Source organism: Cucurbita pepo, chromosome LG19 (assembly GCF_002806865.2).
Source record: "Cucurbita pepo subsp. pepo cultivar mu-cu-16 chromosome LG19, ASM280686v2, whole genome shotgun sequence".
Taxonomy (NCBI): domain Eukaryota; kingdom Viridiplantae; phylum Streptophyta; class Magnoliopsida; order Cucurbitales; family Cucurbitaceae; genus Cucurbita; species Cucurbita pepo.
In genome coordinates, this window is record NC_036656.1 from 5,845,854 (window position 1) to 5,857,605 (window position 11,752).

General features: G+C 36.4%; 3 protein-coding genes across 3 annotated transcripts; 1 reads left to right on the forward strand and 2 right to left on the reverse strand.

Annotated features, from left to right (window-relative positions):
• Window positions 1-915: 915 nt before the first annotated feature.
• Window positions 916-6,033, forward strand: LOC111781451 (asparagine synthetase [glutamine-hydrolyzing] 2-like). The gene is made up of 15 exons (XM_023662037.1): window positions 916-1,140; window positions 1,390-1,528; window positions 1,936-2,031; window positions 2,146-2,287; window positions 2,441-2,536; window positions 2,651-2,745; window positions 3,013-3,174; window positions 3,754-3,834; window positions 3,919-4,140; window positions 4,249-4,383; window positions 4,813-4,891; window positions 5,018-5,106; window positions 5,207-5,314; window positions 5,429-5,723; window positions 5,833-6,033. Exons 1-14 carry the CDS (start codon window positions 1,061-1,063, stop codon window positions 5,657-5,659), a joined length of 1,755 nt encoding a protein of 584 aa, XP_023517805.1. The 5' UTR covers window positions 916-1,060; the 3' UTR covers window positions 5,660-5,723; window positions 5,833-6,033.
• Window positions 6,034-6,883: 850 nt separating this feature from the next.
• On the reverse strand, window positions 6,884-9,784 carry LOC111781452. Its single transcript, XM_023662038.1, has 5 exons — window positions 9,528-9,784; window positions 9,355-9,428; window positions 8,836-8,950; window positions 8,386-8,748; window positions 6,884-7,313 (listed from the first exon to the last, which is right to left on the reverse strand). The coding sequence occupies exons 1-5, from the start codon at window positions 9,648-9,650 to the stop codon at window positions 7,041-7,043; spliced, it is 948 nt and encodes a 315-aa protein (XP_023517806.1). The 5' UTR covers window positions 9,651-9,784; the 3' UTR covers window positions 6,884-7,040.
• An 860-nt stretch (window positions 9,785-10,644) lies between these two features.
• LOC111782299 lies at window positions 10,645-11,293 on the reverse strand. The gene has a single exon (XM_023663156.1). It carries the CDS (start codon window positions 11,289-11,291, stop codon window positions 10,710-10,712), a length of 582 nt encoding a protein of 193 aa, XP_023518924.1. The 5' UTR covers window positions 11,292-11,293; the 3' UTR covers window positions 10,645-10,709.
• Between the last annotated feature and the right edge of the window lie 459 nt (window positions 11,294-11,752).

Sequence of the window (11,752 nt, forward strand, 5' to 3'; positions counted from 1 at the left end):
TTCTAATTTCATTTTTTCAATTGTTCCAAGATCTAGAAACAACTTTAGAATATATATACATACCACACGTGCATATACATATACATACATATATAAATATATATACATACCACATATATGTACATATATGTGCATATACATATACATACATATATATTTACCTTTAAGTTTATTATTAACTAGTCTAATTNAAAAAAAAAAAAAAAAAGTTTTAAAAACATTTTTTTGTTGCATTAATAATAAAAAACTATGTATGTTTGAATATTAATTTGGAATATTTAAAGGAAAGTGTCACAATAAATATTATTCAAAATTAGAATTAAGATTTTAAAGAGTATATATGCACGACATATCTTAAAGATATTGTACCAACTATATTTGTGTACATTTAAAAAATAATTTTATTCCACGCGGTAAAAAAACGTTTTATATGCCAATATAATAATAATAATAATAATAACGTTTTCAAGGATATTAGCTGAAACTCGAAAAAAAGGTGAATAAATAAAAATAAAAAATAAAAAGCTCTTCGCATCAGAGAGAATCAAGGAATATTGTCAAAAAAAAAGGAAAACAAACAAATAAAAAGTGAGACCAACCCTCAAAACCAAATCCATTATTAAAAAAAAAAATTAAATAAAATTTTGTATATAATTCTTTAAAATAGAAATAATAAATAGTTATAAAAATGAAAGTTAATATTATTAAAAATGATAATTTTATTTTATTTTTTGTTTATAGAATTAGAAACGATAAATAAAATGGGCATTTAATGGATTTCTATTTAAAATATTGGAGTTTGAGTGGTTAAAGTCTCGTGATTGTGTGCCAGCTATTTATTTAAAATTCCCATCAACGGCCGAAACCCTAGACATAGAGTAAATTAAAAAATACATTTACGGTAAATTGGAAAGAGAATCTTGTGGGAACTGGGGTCAGAATCAACGGCGGCGATTGAAAGCTTCTATAAAGCTGGCCACTGCAATTGCGCAGCCATAACTTTGATTCTCCATCTCCTTCCGCAGACTTAAGCTTCTGAGTGGACAACGGAGCTCCCGTCATGTGTGGAATCCTCGCAGTTTTTGGTTGCGCCGACAACTCTCAGGCTAAGCGCACCCGAATCATTGAATTGTCTCGGAGGTCATTTCTTGCATTTCTTTATTTAACAGCGATTGCTTTGGTCGTTTGATATTGATGCCAATGGCAAATAAACGTTCTGAACGTGTTGTTAATATGAAGAACATGCATTTGTTTTATGAGATGCTTTACATTGTTTTCTGGCTTCTGCGTTGTTTGGAATATGGCTTACTTCCTTTTATGCTTTTTATTGTTATTTGTGGTGATTTTTTAAATTGATCTCTGGTATTTTAAAACTGTTTGGAGCTGCAGGCTGCGCCATAGAGGTCCCGATTGGAGTGGTTTGCACTGTTTTGAAGACTGTTATCTTGCTCATCAACGATTAGCTATTATAGATCCCACTTCCGGGGATCAGCCCCTTTACAACGAGGACAAGACCGTCGTTGTTACAGTAAGGATGAAATGGATGCCATTTCTGCATATATACTTGCTCATATTATCATTATGCCGTCATGTTGTACAATTTTCATATTTGACGTTTCTGGTTTCTAAATGAAAACGAAGCTTGTCTCCAACATTTGACAGAAAGACATCAAGGATCGAATCTATTATATACTTTTTGATCGTTTTAATCATGCTGTGAACGGCCAATATAGTCTTTTGTGGGCATGCAGATGACCTGCTTAAAATTTAATTTGTTCAGCAACTAAAAACGTGTAAATATTGTTTTGTTTGAGGCCTTTGGTCGAAGCATTCTTTGGTCTCTAGATGGCATACGCTATCGAAGACTGTTATTTCTATTTACTTTACGTCAGTGGCTAATAACGTAATTAAAATGGAATTTTGAATCATTTCTAGGTCAATGGGGAGATTTACAACCATAAGGAATTGAAAGAGAAGCTCAAGGGTCATCAATTCCGAACTGGCAGTGACTGTGAAGTGATTGCACACCTTGTAAGTAGTCAAGAACGTACTGGAATCGTTTTTCCATCAAGAACGTACTGGAATCGTTTTTCCATCTGCTTTCCTGTAATTAGTTTTCTATCTTTAACGCTTAATGTTTTCCAGTATGAAGAATATGGAGAAGAGTTTGTGGACATGTTGGATGGCATGTTTTCCTTCGTCCTTCTTGATACTCGTACCAAAACTTTTATTGCAGCTAGGGATGCTATTGGGATCACCCCACTATATATGGGATGGGGTCTTGATGGTATGTAATTTCACATTATGTATGTGATTCATGACCTCAAGTTGTAGTGAGGGAACTCTATGATTGTTAGTTTTTGTTCTGTTTTATACATATTACTGCTTGCAGTTTTACTGATTGATCTTTGAAAATATATGGCTGCTACCTTCTTGCCAGGATCAATCTGGTTTGCTTCTGAAATGAAAGCTCTAAGTGATGATTGTGAGAGATTTATTTCTTTCCCTCCTGGTCATATATATTCTAGCAAACAAGGTATGCATCCTTTTTCCCCACATATGGTAACTCGACATTGTTTCAATTATCATACAGGAAAATGTTTTAATCCATGAAATTCATTACTAAATGGTGGATTTTAAATGTTTTTAGGAGAATTAAGAAGATGGTATAACCCTCCGTGGTACACAGAGATAGTACCATCAGGTCAATATGATCCTTTGGTTCTACGCAAGGCATTTGAGAAGGCATGTTCTGTACTTGCTCATATTAGTTTTACATACGATGCCATATTCTTCAAGGAGTTCTGTTCAATACAGTAGTTTTTCAGTTTTATTGTGAATAGATTTCTACCATTTTAGTGTTTGATGTTTACTGCTTTACAAGATGTTTTATGTTGAAACCGTACCACCTTTTGTTTTCTTCATGTATAGATTTTGATTAATGTCATTGGAATGTCTGTATGCTGAGATTTTTCCGATTTTAAGCTTTCTTAGTGTATTCTTATTGTGTAGGCTGTCACTAAGAGACTTATGACAGATGTGCCATTTGGAGTCCTCTTATCCGGAGGATTGGATTCATCGCTAGTTGCTGCTGTTGCCAGTCGCCATTTGGCAGACTCTGATGCTTATTGTCAGTGGGGTTCACAATTACACACCTTTTGCGTTGGCTTGAAGGTAAGATAATGAGGGGAGTAAGTGTTATCTTTTTACTTTGAAATCATAAACTATTTTTATTCAAGGGCAACCCCTCAATAGTAGATTTTTCTCTCATATTAATTTTAGCATTGCGGTTGGTTTCTTTCCATTCGAAATTAATTATTTGGTCACAGTTATGTTGTGTAATTAGGGAGTTAAATATTCTACAATTGACATATAAATTCACCAATTTTTTTTCTTGTAGTCATTGAAAGATGCAATTATTTGAGCTGGTGGTTTAAAGCTATTTAAAAAGCCTGCCGTTATATCTAGATTATTTTCATTGTCCTAACATAAGACATGTCTGTCAATGTGAAAAATACTCCTTTCCTAGTGGTTGAAGTTTCAAATCCTATACCCCACATTTCTTGTTCTAAAAAAAACAACTTAAGTCATGCCCTCATTTAAATTTTTTCTTCTGCATGACTAAAGTTTTGAAGTCTTGAAGAAAATGTTTCGAGAATGGGGCTTTGTTATTGCATCGGTAAATATTGTAAAGCTAAACCCCGATGTCATATTTCTGCTCACTTATGTTTTGTTACTTTTATTATTATTCAGGGCTCTCCTGATCTTGTTGCTGCTAGCGAGGTAGCTGACTACCTTGGAACTCGTCATCACGAGTTTCACTTTACCGTACAGGTAATTGCTTTTTCTGGGACCAATTGAAAATTCATTTTTCAATTTTCACCACCAAATAATGTGTGTTTACTTCTTCCATACCAGGAAGGTATAGATGCACTTGAGGAAGTGATTTACCACATTGAGACATTCGACGTGACCACTGTCAGAGCTAGCACACCTATGTTCCTTATGTCCCGAAAGATTAAATCTTTGGGAGTGAAAATGGTTCTTTCTGGAGAAGGTTCAGATGAAATTTTTGGAGGTTACTTGTACTTCCATAAGGCACCAAACAAAAAAGAATTTCATGAAGAAACATGCAGAAAGGTATGCTTTTCCCCCGTTTTCTTCACATTGGGTAAGAGGTGGGGACAGTTATTCATGCTGGAATGTTTTTCTTACTCGTTCTAATTTATTTTCTTTTGATGTTATCAGCTTAAAGCTCTTCATTTATACGACTGTTTGAGGGCCAATAAATCAACCTCGGCATGGGGTGTTGAGGCTCGTGTCCCCTTTCTCGATAAAGAATTTATAAACGTAGCCATGGGCATCGACCCTGATTTGAAAATGGTATGCATTGTTTATTAATTGTCATCCCTTAATGAAAAATTGGGGTGGCTTGTGAGCATGTCGAATCAGGCCCCCACTGCTTACCTTGTTGATTTGAAAGGGGCTTTTGGATGGACAAAAAACTTTTGTTTGCTATCTATATTGCATAGTGAAGAAAATCGAAAGTGCAGGTGGTCAGTAGGTTAGGTTCTTATAATTTTTTTATGATAACGAGCCGACAGATAAAAGAGGTACTTTGGTAATAAGATAAAACTTAAAATATGCATCTTTCAATTCTCTAGCTCATTTCATTTAACTGTATCTAATTGAATTATTATTTTTACAGTTTGATCAATCAAAAAGGCTCTCTCGTACAAGTATTATTGGAATTATTATCATCAATGAAGAAAATTGTGACACTTGTTATTTGCTATAAATTCTTAACCGTAGGTCAGGCGTGATCTTGGGAGAAAAGAGAAGTGGGTCTTGCGCAATGCATTTGATGATGAGCATGAACCATATTTGCCCAANTTTTTTTTTTTTTTTTTTTTTTTTTTTTTTTTTTTTTTTTTTTTTTGTTTAAATCAAGGCATCAAATCATATATACTTTTTCCAAGGAAGAATACTGAATATGCCCAACACCTCCCTGCTCTATAGCACATATTGTACAGGCAAAAGGAACAATTCAGTGACGGTGTTGGATACAGTTGGATTGACGGTCTAAAGGAGCACGCAGAGAAACAAGTTAGCTTTATCTCAAACTGTCTCACAATTGTAGTTCTAGTTAGCAGATTGTCTTTGCTCAAGGAATCAAGGTCAAATGACAATGCTTTGTTCTCCACAGGTGACTGATGCAATGTTGAAGAATGCGAGCTTCGTCTACCCAGAAAATCCTCCTACTACAAAAGAAGCATATCTTTACCGGTCAATATTTGAGAAATTCTTCCCAAAGGTGCTGTTTTGTTTGGTTTTTATGATACGGATGGAGTGGGATTTCCCATCTTTGATGCACTTCAGTCACTAAATAATCAAAATATTGATGTATTAGTTTCTTAATTTATAATAGAATGCTGCTAGAACAACAGTCCCAGGAGGTCCAAGCGTGGCATGCAGCACTGCAAAAGCAGTGGAATGGGATGCCGCATGGTCCAAAAATATGGATCCCTCTGGTCGTGCTGCACTGGGTGTACATGTAGCTGCATATGATGAAAAGCCTAATGCTAAAATTGCTAATGCACCGACTGACTCTCCCCAAGAAATTCAAGTAACCATCGAGAAAGCTACGGCCGTAGTATAGTGCACATCTTCCAAGTTTAAGGCATCCTTGTATAAAGAATGGAAAGCATTCTCCAAGGCAATAGGTAATCTATTTCACTTTATATAATACTCTTCTTAATTGCTTATCGTGATATCCCTTATCTCATATTATCCATTATTGCCTTTAGAAGTTGTTTTCTTGTGTCTCGACAGATGCTATTATGAAGGCCGGTTGCGAAAAGTTGCAAGAAGGCAACAGTACTGTTAAAATGTAGCCTTAGTTCCCCTTTCTTCTAGTGGTTTTATGGTTTGGTTCTTGTTTTCTTGTTTGTAAACTGAATGATACTACCGTGACATGAATAAGGGTAAAAGCCCACTTTAATGTAGTTTCCTGGTCAAAGTTTCTCTTTTCTAGTTTTTTCGTTGAATCCAAATTTTATGTCTGTCGTTCAAGTCAGCAGGCCTCTGCATGTGCAGGACATTGGGTCCTATGATTGGTTTGATTCAGACATGAGTTGCTGCCTGTGGGACGTTGCACTTTTCGATGTCTAGGTTGGATAATAAGCATTGACCGATTATGATTAGTCATGAATATTTAAGAATCTATTTTTATTAAATCTAACTTTTTAAATTGAATTTGTGGAACTTAACCAAAACCAAGTTTTGGATAAATGGAACTGTTTTAGTAGAAATTTCTAAGATAGTTTTGTTCTGATGAACCGTTCTTAAAGTAGTTCTTAAAGTAATAGTTGGAGAGGGGAACACAATATGGTAAGGATGTGGAAATTTTTTCCTAGCAAGTATGAAATCTTGAAAGGAGGTTTGAAAAGAAATGTTCAAAGAAGACAATATTTGTTAAGCGGTGGTTTAGAATGATTACAAATGGTATCAGAGCGGTTTAGAATGATTACAAATGGTATCAGAGCGGTTTAGAATGATTACAAATGGTACGGTGTATCCCAAAGGAGTGAATCCACCCCAAAGGGGTGAATCTTGAAATCCCACATCAGTTGAAGGGAGGAACGAACATTGCAAGGGTGTAAAAACCTCTTCTTAGTAGATTATTAAGGAGAACTTGAAACTAGCAAAGGCGGGAAACCCAAAAAAAAAATCCTAAAAAAATAACACCCAAAAAAAAAATTAAAAAATATATGATAGCAGTGAAGTTGGTTAAAAAATATATGGTTAAAAAAATATATATATAGTCTGGGTTAAAAAATATATATATATAGCCTGGATTTCCTTCTAGGATCAAAACCAGAGGTTTCAAGCAAAACAGACAGCAGCCAGCAACCTTAAGCTAGCCAAGTTAACATTAAAAGGCTTTGAGCGCAATTGATCAGTAAATAACATTATAAATTCAAGTAGAAACACAACACGACAAGAATGTCAAACAATTCAAATCAAGTTAGGAACCAAAACTAAATCAAGGCAATGGTGCTTTCGCCACCGGGTGGTTTACGAACCCCCCCAAAGTAGTCCCTTGATTCCGCCTTCCCATCAGCAAATATGTCGTTGCCGCTCATCTCCCTAAGCTTGGCTGAGCTCAGCGATTTCTCCGACGAACCCGGTGGGGCGTCTCCTTTAAATATATCGTTACCAGTTAACTCTTGAAACTTCTGGTTGTGGAGTTTCTTAGCTGTCTTGATCACTGGTTCTTCCCCAAACATAATGTTACTCTGACCTCCAGCAGGCTGCAAAGATGAACAACCCAACTTCATTATATGAGTTTTATGGCTCAAAAACAAAGATATGGAATAACGCCAACACACCGCTTATGGATATTGTCTTTCAGGCTTCCTCTTAAAGTTTTTAAAAGGCACCGCTAGATATTGTCTTATTTTGGTTCACTTTCAGGCTTCCTCTTAAAGTTTTTAAAAGGCACCGCTAGATATTGTCTTATTTTGGTTCACTTTCAGGCTTCCTCTTAAAGTTTTTAAAAGGCACCGCTAGATATTGTCTTATTTTGGTTCACTTTCAGGCTTCCTCTTAAAGTTTTTAAAAGGCACCGCTAGATATTGTCTTATTTTGGTTCACTTTCAGGCTTCCTCTTAAAGTTTTTAAAAGGCACCGCTAGATATTGTCTTATTTTGGTTCACTTTCAGGCTTCCTCTTAAAGTTTTTAAAAGGCACCGCTAGATATTGTCTTATTTTGGTTCACTTTCAGGCTTCCTCTTAAAGTTTTTAAAAGGCACCGCTAGATATTGTCTTCTTTGGGCTTTCCTGACTTCCCCTCAAAGTTTTTAAAAGGCACCGCTAGATATTGTCTTCTTTGGGCTTTCCTGACTTCCCCTTAAAGTTTTTAAAAGGCACCGCTAGATATTGTCTTCTTTGGGCTTTCCTGACTTCCCCTCAAAGTTTTTAAAAGGCACCGCTAGATATTGTCTTCTTTGGGCTTTCCTGACTTCCCCTTAAAGTTTTTAAAAGGCACCGCTAGATATTGTCTTCTTTGGGCTTTCCTGACTTCCCCTCAAAGTTTTTAAAAGGCACCGCTAGATATTGTCTTCTTTGGGCTTTCCTAACTTCCCCTCAAAGTTTTTAAAAGGGCGTGGAAATCAATGTTTTTTTAAAAGGGAGAGGTTTCCACACCCTTCTAAAGAATATTTCGTTCTCCTCTCCAACCAATGTAGGATCTCACATTTACTTTGAAAATGAATGTGTAGCCTTGACTCAAGGGAGTAAATACATGTCAATTTGCAAACAAGGTCGAAAACAAAGACAATCATATTAGTAAGAAGCTAATTCAAGCTAAGAAGTTAAACTCACATGTGAAACTCTAACAGATGTTCGCACAGTGCGAGGTGCTGGTTCACCCATGTCTTTGCTTACAGATGCTCGCACGGAGCGAGGTGCTGGTTCACCCATGTCTTTGCTTTCTTTCAATTCCAAGCTCCGTGCAGCTGCCAACGACGGCGGTGTTATTTCCAGAGGCGCTCCAAAGATGTCGTGTCCACTTAGCTCCTTGTTCTTAGCATCTGATATCTGCTTCTTATTCCTATCATCCGCTTCACTCTGCAATGTCCCACTCAACTCACGTTGCTTAGCCACTTCAGGAATTGAAGTAGGCTTTTTGGTAGACATCCCCTCCTCAGTAGCAAAAGATATTTGACTCATTCCATTCAAAGATTGCTGAACCATCCAACAATTACAAACAACAACAAAAGGGTTGTCGTTAATTTGATACATTTGCTAATTTAACTTCATTGTCCTGCTTACCTGATACATACGCAGCCCAGTTTTGCTATCAGTTTCTGATGCTTCCCCTTCCCCACTAGATGCAAAAATTCCACTCCCGGTCATCTCCTTCATTTTATACCCTGAACAGTTCTTCCTGAAAATGGTGGAGAACCATTCTAATTTTCAAACGATGTACAAAATGTAACCCAGGATTCTAGCCCATCAATTGAACAAAACATCAGAAAAGCAACCCAATTGTATGATGTTAGAGAACAAAATGTAAATTGATTTGATTCTTCTCTTTTCTCAAGATGCTAGAACAAGAAACAATTTGAAAATCATATAAAGAACACAAATAGAAAGAAAAAAAAAATAAGGATCATAGCTGCAGGGAGATCTAATGAGCTTTCGATTCGTTTCTATTTCAAATAAACATCAACCCTCGAGAAAGAAAACAGAAAATCATCTCAGACATTGTAATAGTTTCATCACAACAGTCAAATCCCAGATTCTTATTTGGGGAAAACTTTTAGAACAGAGGAAATGGATCTTACTTACTTTTTCAACAAACTCTCAGCTTCTTCATCCGTGAGCTGCCCCCCTTGGAGCACTTTGCTGATTCTATCGGACGGCTGAGAATAATGTACCAAAAAACCAAGATGCCCTAAGATGCCCTAAATCTAAAGAACCAAAAACGAAAAGAAAATGTTCATAGCAGAAAGGATTTAAACCTGATGGGAGCGAGAAGCGGAGGCAGAGACAGCGGGGGAGGATTCCGGCGAGGAAACCTCTGGCCAGGTGAGCAGATCGGCGGTGGATGGGCGAGATTTTGAAGACGATTTGGTTCTATCCATTTTCTGGGAATCTGTGAACTGAAATGGGTTTTTTGATTTTGAAATGGAGGAAGGGAATTCAAAATAAGAAGCGATAGAAGAGAAGATCTTGAATTTGAAATGCAACAACCTTTCCTGAAATTAGTTAGCTTTAATAATAATAATATATGCTACTTCTGGCTCTCGCGCTTGACTCACACGTGCTCCTCTTCCCAATGTTGGGCCCTGATTTCACTACCAAATTTAATATCAAACCTCAGATTTTTAATAAATTTTTGCTTTTTTTCCAGTTGGAATTTTCAACGGCTCAGATAATTATGACTATAAATACAACATGAAAGGATAAATATAGACACAATTCATATGAATATAAATACAACGTCTTCATCAACATTACTTTCATCAACATTACTTTGATCAACATTACTCATCCAAATAACTTCAAATTAATATCAATCACTACCATTTTAGAACAAGTTTTGAACGATAATCATACACTTTAATCTTCCATTTCATCAAAACTCACCGACTCATACCCAATACCTGAACCTCATCAACTCGGTAAAACTACTTCGTTTCTTGTTCATGAATCTGCATACCAAACAAAAAAAAATCATCTTCCATTAGGGTCCCTCTTTCAGTATCAAGAGTAGGGCGAGAAGGTATTGTTGGACGCTGATTTTGTATTCTTGAAAAATGGAGCTATCATCGTTCCTAAGTTGGAGCTGTCATCATTTGTCTAATCAAGATTTAAGATAGAAAAAAATGTTTTTCTTTTCGCGATCCTATCATTACCTTATATATGTTAGATGAACACGACTCTCCACCATAGTATGAGATTGTCCCTTTGAGTATAAGTTCTTGTGCTTTCTTTGGGCTTCTCAAAAGGCCTCATTCCTATATAGAGATAGTATTCTTTCATTATAAACCCATGATCATTTAACGTGGCCACCTATATTTCATTTCATAAGTATAATTATGGGATATTTTGTGCAATTCCACAAAGTAATTAGAAAAGTAGAAAGAGATTCTTGAAGTGGCACTAATTAATGAATTTGCATGCATGGGGTGAGGCGCTGGCTATAAGAATTCCATAGCGGCAGCAATAGCAAAGACGTCATGATCCGCACAATAATCCATCTTACAATTGCATCCACACTCATCCTTCCATTTCCCACATCGCTTTCTCTTCATCTCCCTTTCCATTTTATTAACCCTCACTCTCATCCCCACCTTCAACTTGGGTTGCTTGAGGCCCAATCCTTCACGAACCAAACACGCCCATTTAGCAACTTCCATGTTCGGCGATCCAAAAACTTCCTCCCAAGGGATCTCACCCCTGCCAAGGAGCCGAGACCACCCCAAAATTCTGCCGAGCAAAGGCAGTGTCTTGGCCTGCCGCAGCTCGAAGACAACGGTTGATTGCTTGAGGGCGTGGATAGAATCTTGCGTACCCAAACACTCCAATGAGAAAGACTGGTTCCAAATGAAGTCGGATTTGGAGGAGATCTGTTGTTGGGTGTTGAGGCGAATCCTCTCGTTGTTACCTGCAGAAAGATAGTATCTAACGAAGAGATTCTTAGGAGATTTGAACTCTAAGTTTATGGCTTGTAGGATACTGATTTCGCAGCTGAAAGAAGAGGAGTTTTGAGCGGTATCCATTGACAAAGAAAGAGTGTGTGTTTGAGCATATCCCATATATCCCATCCTTGTCTGTATTTAAAGAGGAATTGGGAATGGGAAGCTTCGTGGAAGTAAACAAAAAGGAGATGAAGCCCTTTGGGAAGCATGAAGGGCTGGATTTAAGAAAACGGCCGACTCGATATGCAACAATGGGCATGGTGGCCGGTGGGTGGGTTTACTAACAAGATTGTATGAATGATCATATCACACTCCAATGAAAATCATTACCTTTTTTTTTTATTTGTTTTCTTTTAGGACTTTAATAATGAGGATTGAAATCTAATATTGGGAATTATACTCTATGTTCCATTTATGCATTATTTATATATTTTTTAGTTGTTGATCGATGGTTCGTGGTGAAAATATCATTTAATGACGTGTTAAATATGAAAAGAAAGAAGCATGTAATACAATAGTTTTTTTTTTTTTTTTTTTTTTTT

Bases quoted from the DNA above. Each gene is read 5' to 3' on its own strand.
- LOC111781451 (XM_023662037.1), top strand. From the start codon at position 1,061: ATGTGTGGAATCCTCGCAGTTTTTGGTTGCGCCGACAACTCTCAGGCT. The intron at 2,032-2,145 runs GTAAGTAGTCAA...AATGTTTTCCAG, and splicing joins GTGAAGTGATTGCACACCTT to TATGAAGAATATGGAGAAGA. The intron at 2,746-3,012 runs GCATGTTCTGTA...CTTATTGTGTAG, and splicing joins TACGCAAGGCATTTGAGAAG to GCTGTCACTAAGAGACTTAT.
- LOC111782299 (XM_023663156.1), bottom strand. From the start codon at position 11,291: ATGGATACCGCTCAAAACTCCTCTTCTTTCAGCTGCGAAATCAGTATC.
- LOC111781452 (XM_023662038.1), bottom strand. From the start codon at position 9,650: ATGGATAGAACCAAATCGTCTTCAAAATCTCGCCCATCCACCGCCGAT. The intron at 8,951-9,354 runs GTAAGTAAGATC...CACCATTTTCAG, and splicing joins GCTGAGAGTTTGTTGAAAAA to GAAGAACTGTTCAGGGTATA. The intron at 7,314-8,385 runs GTGAGTTTAACT...TCATCTTTGCAG, and splicing joins CATCTGTTAGAGTTTCACAT to CCTGCTGGAGGTCAGAGTAA.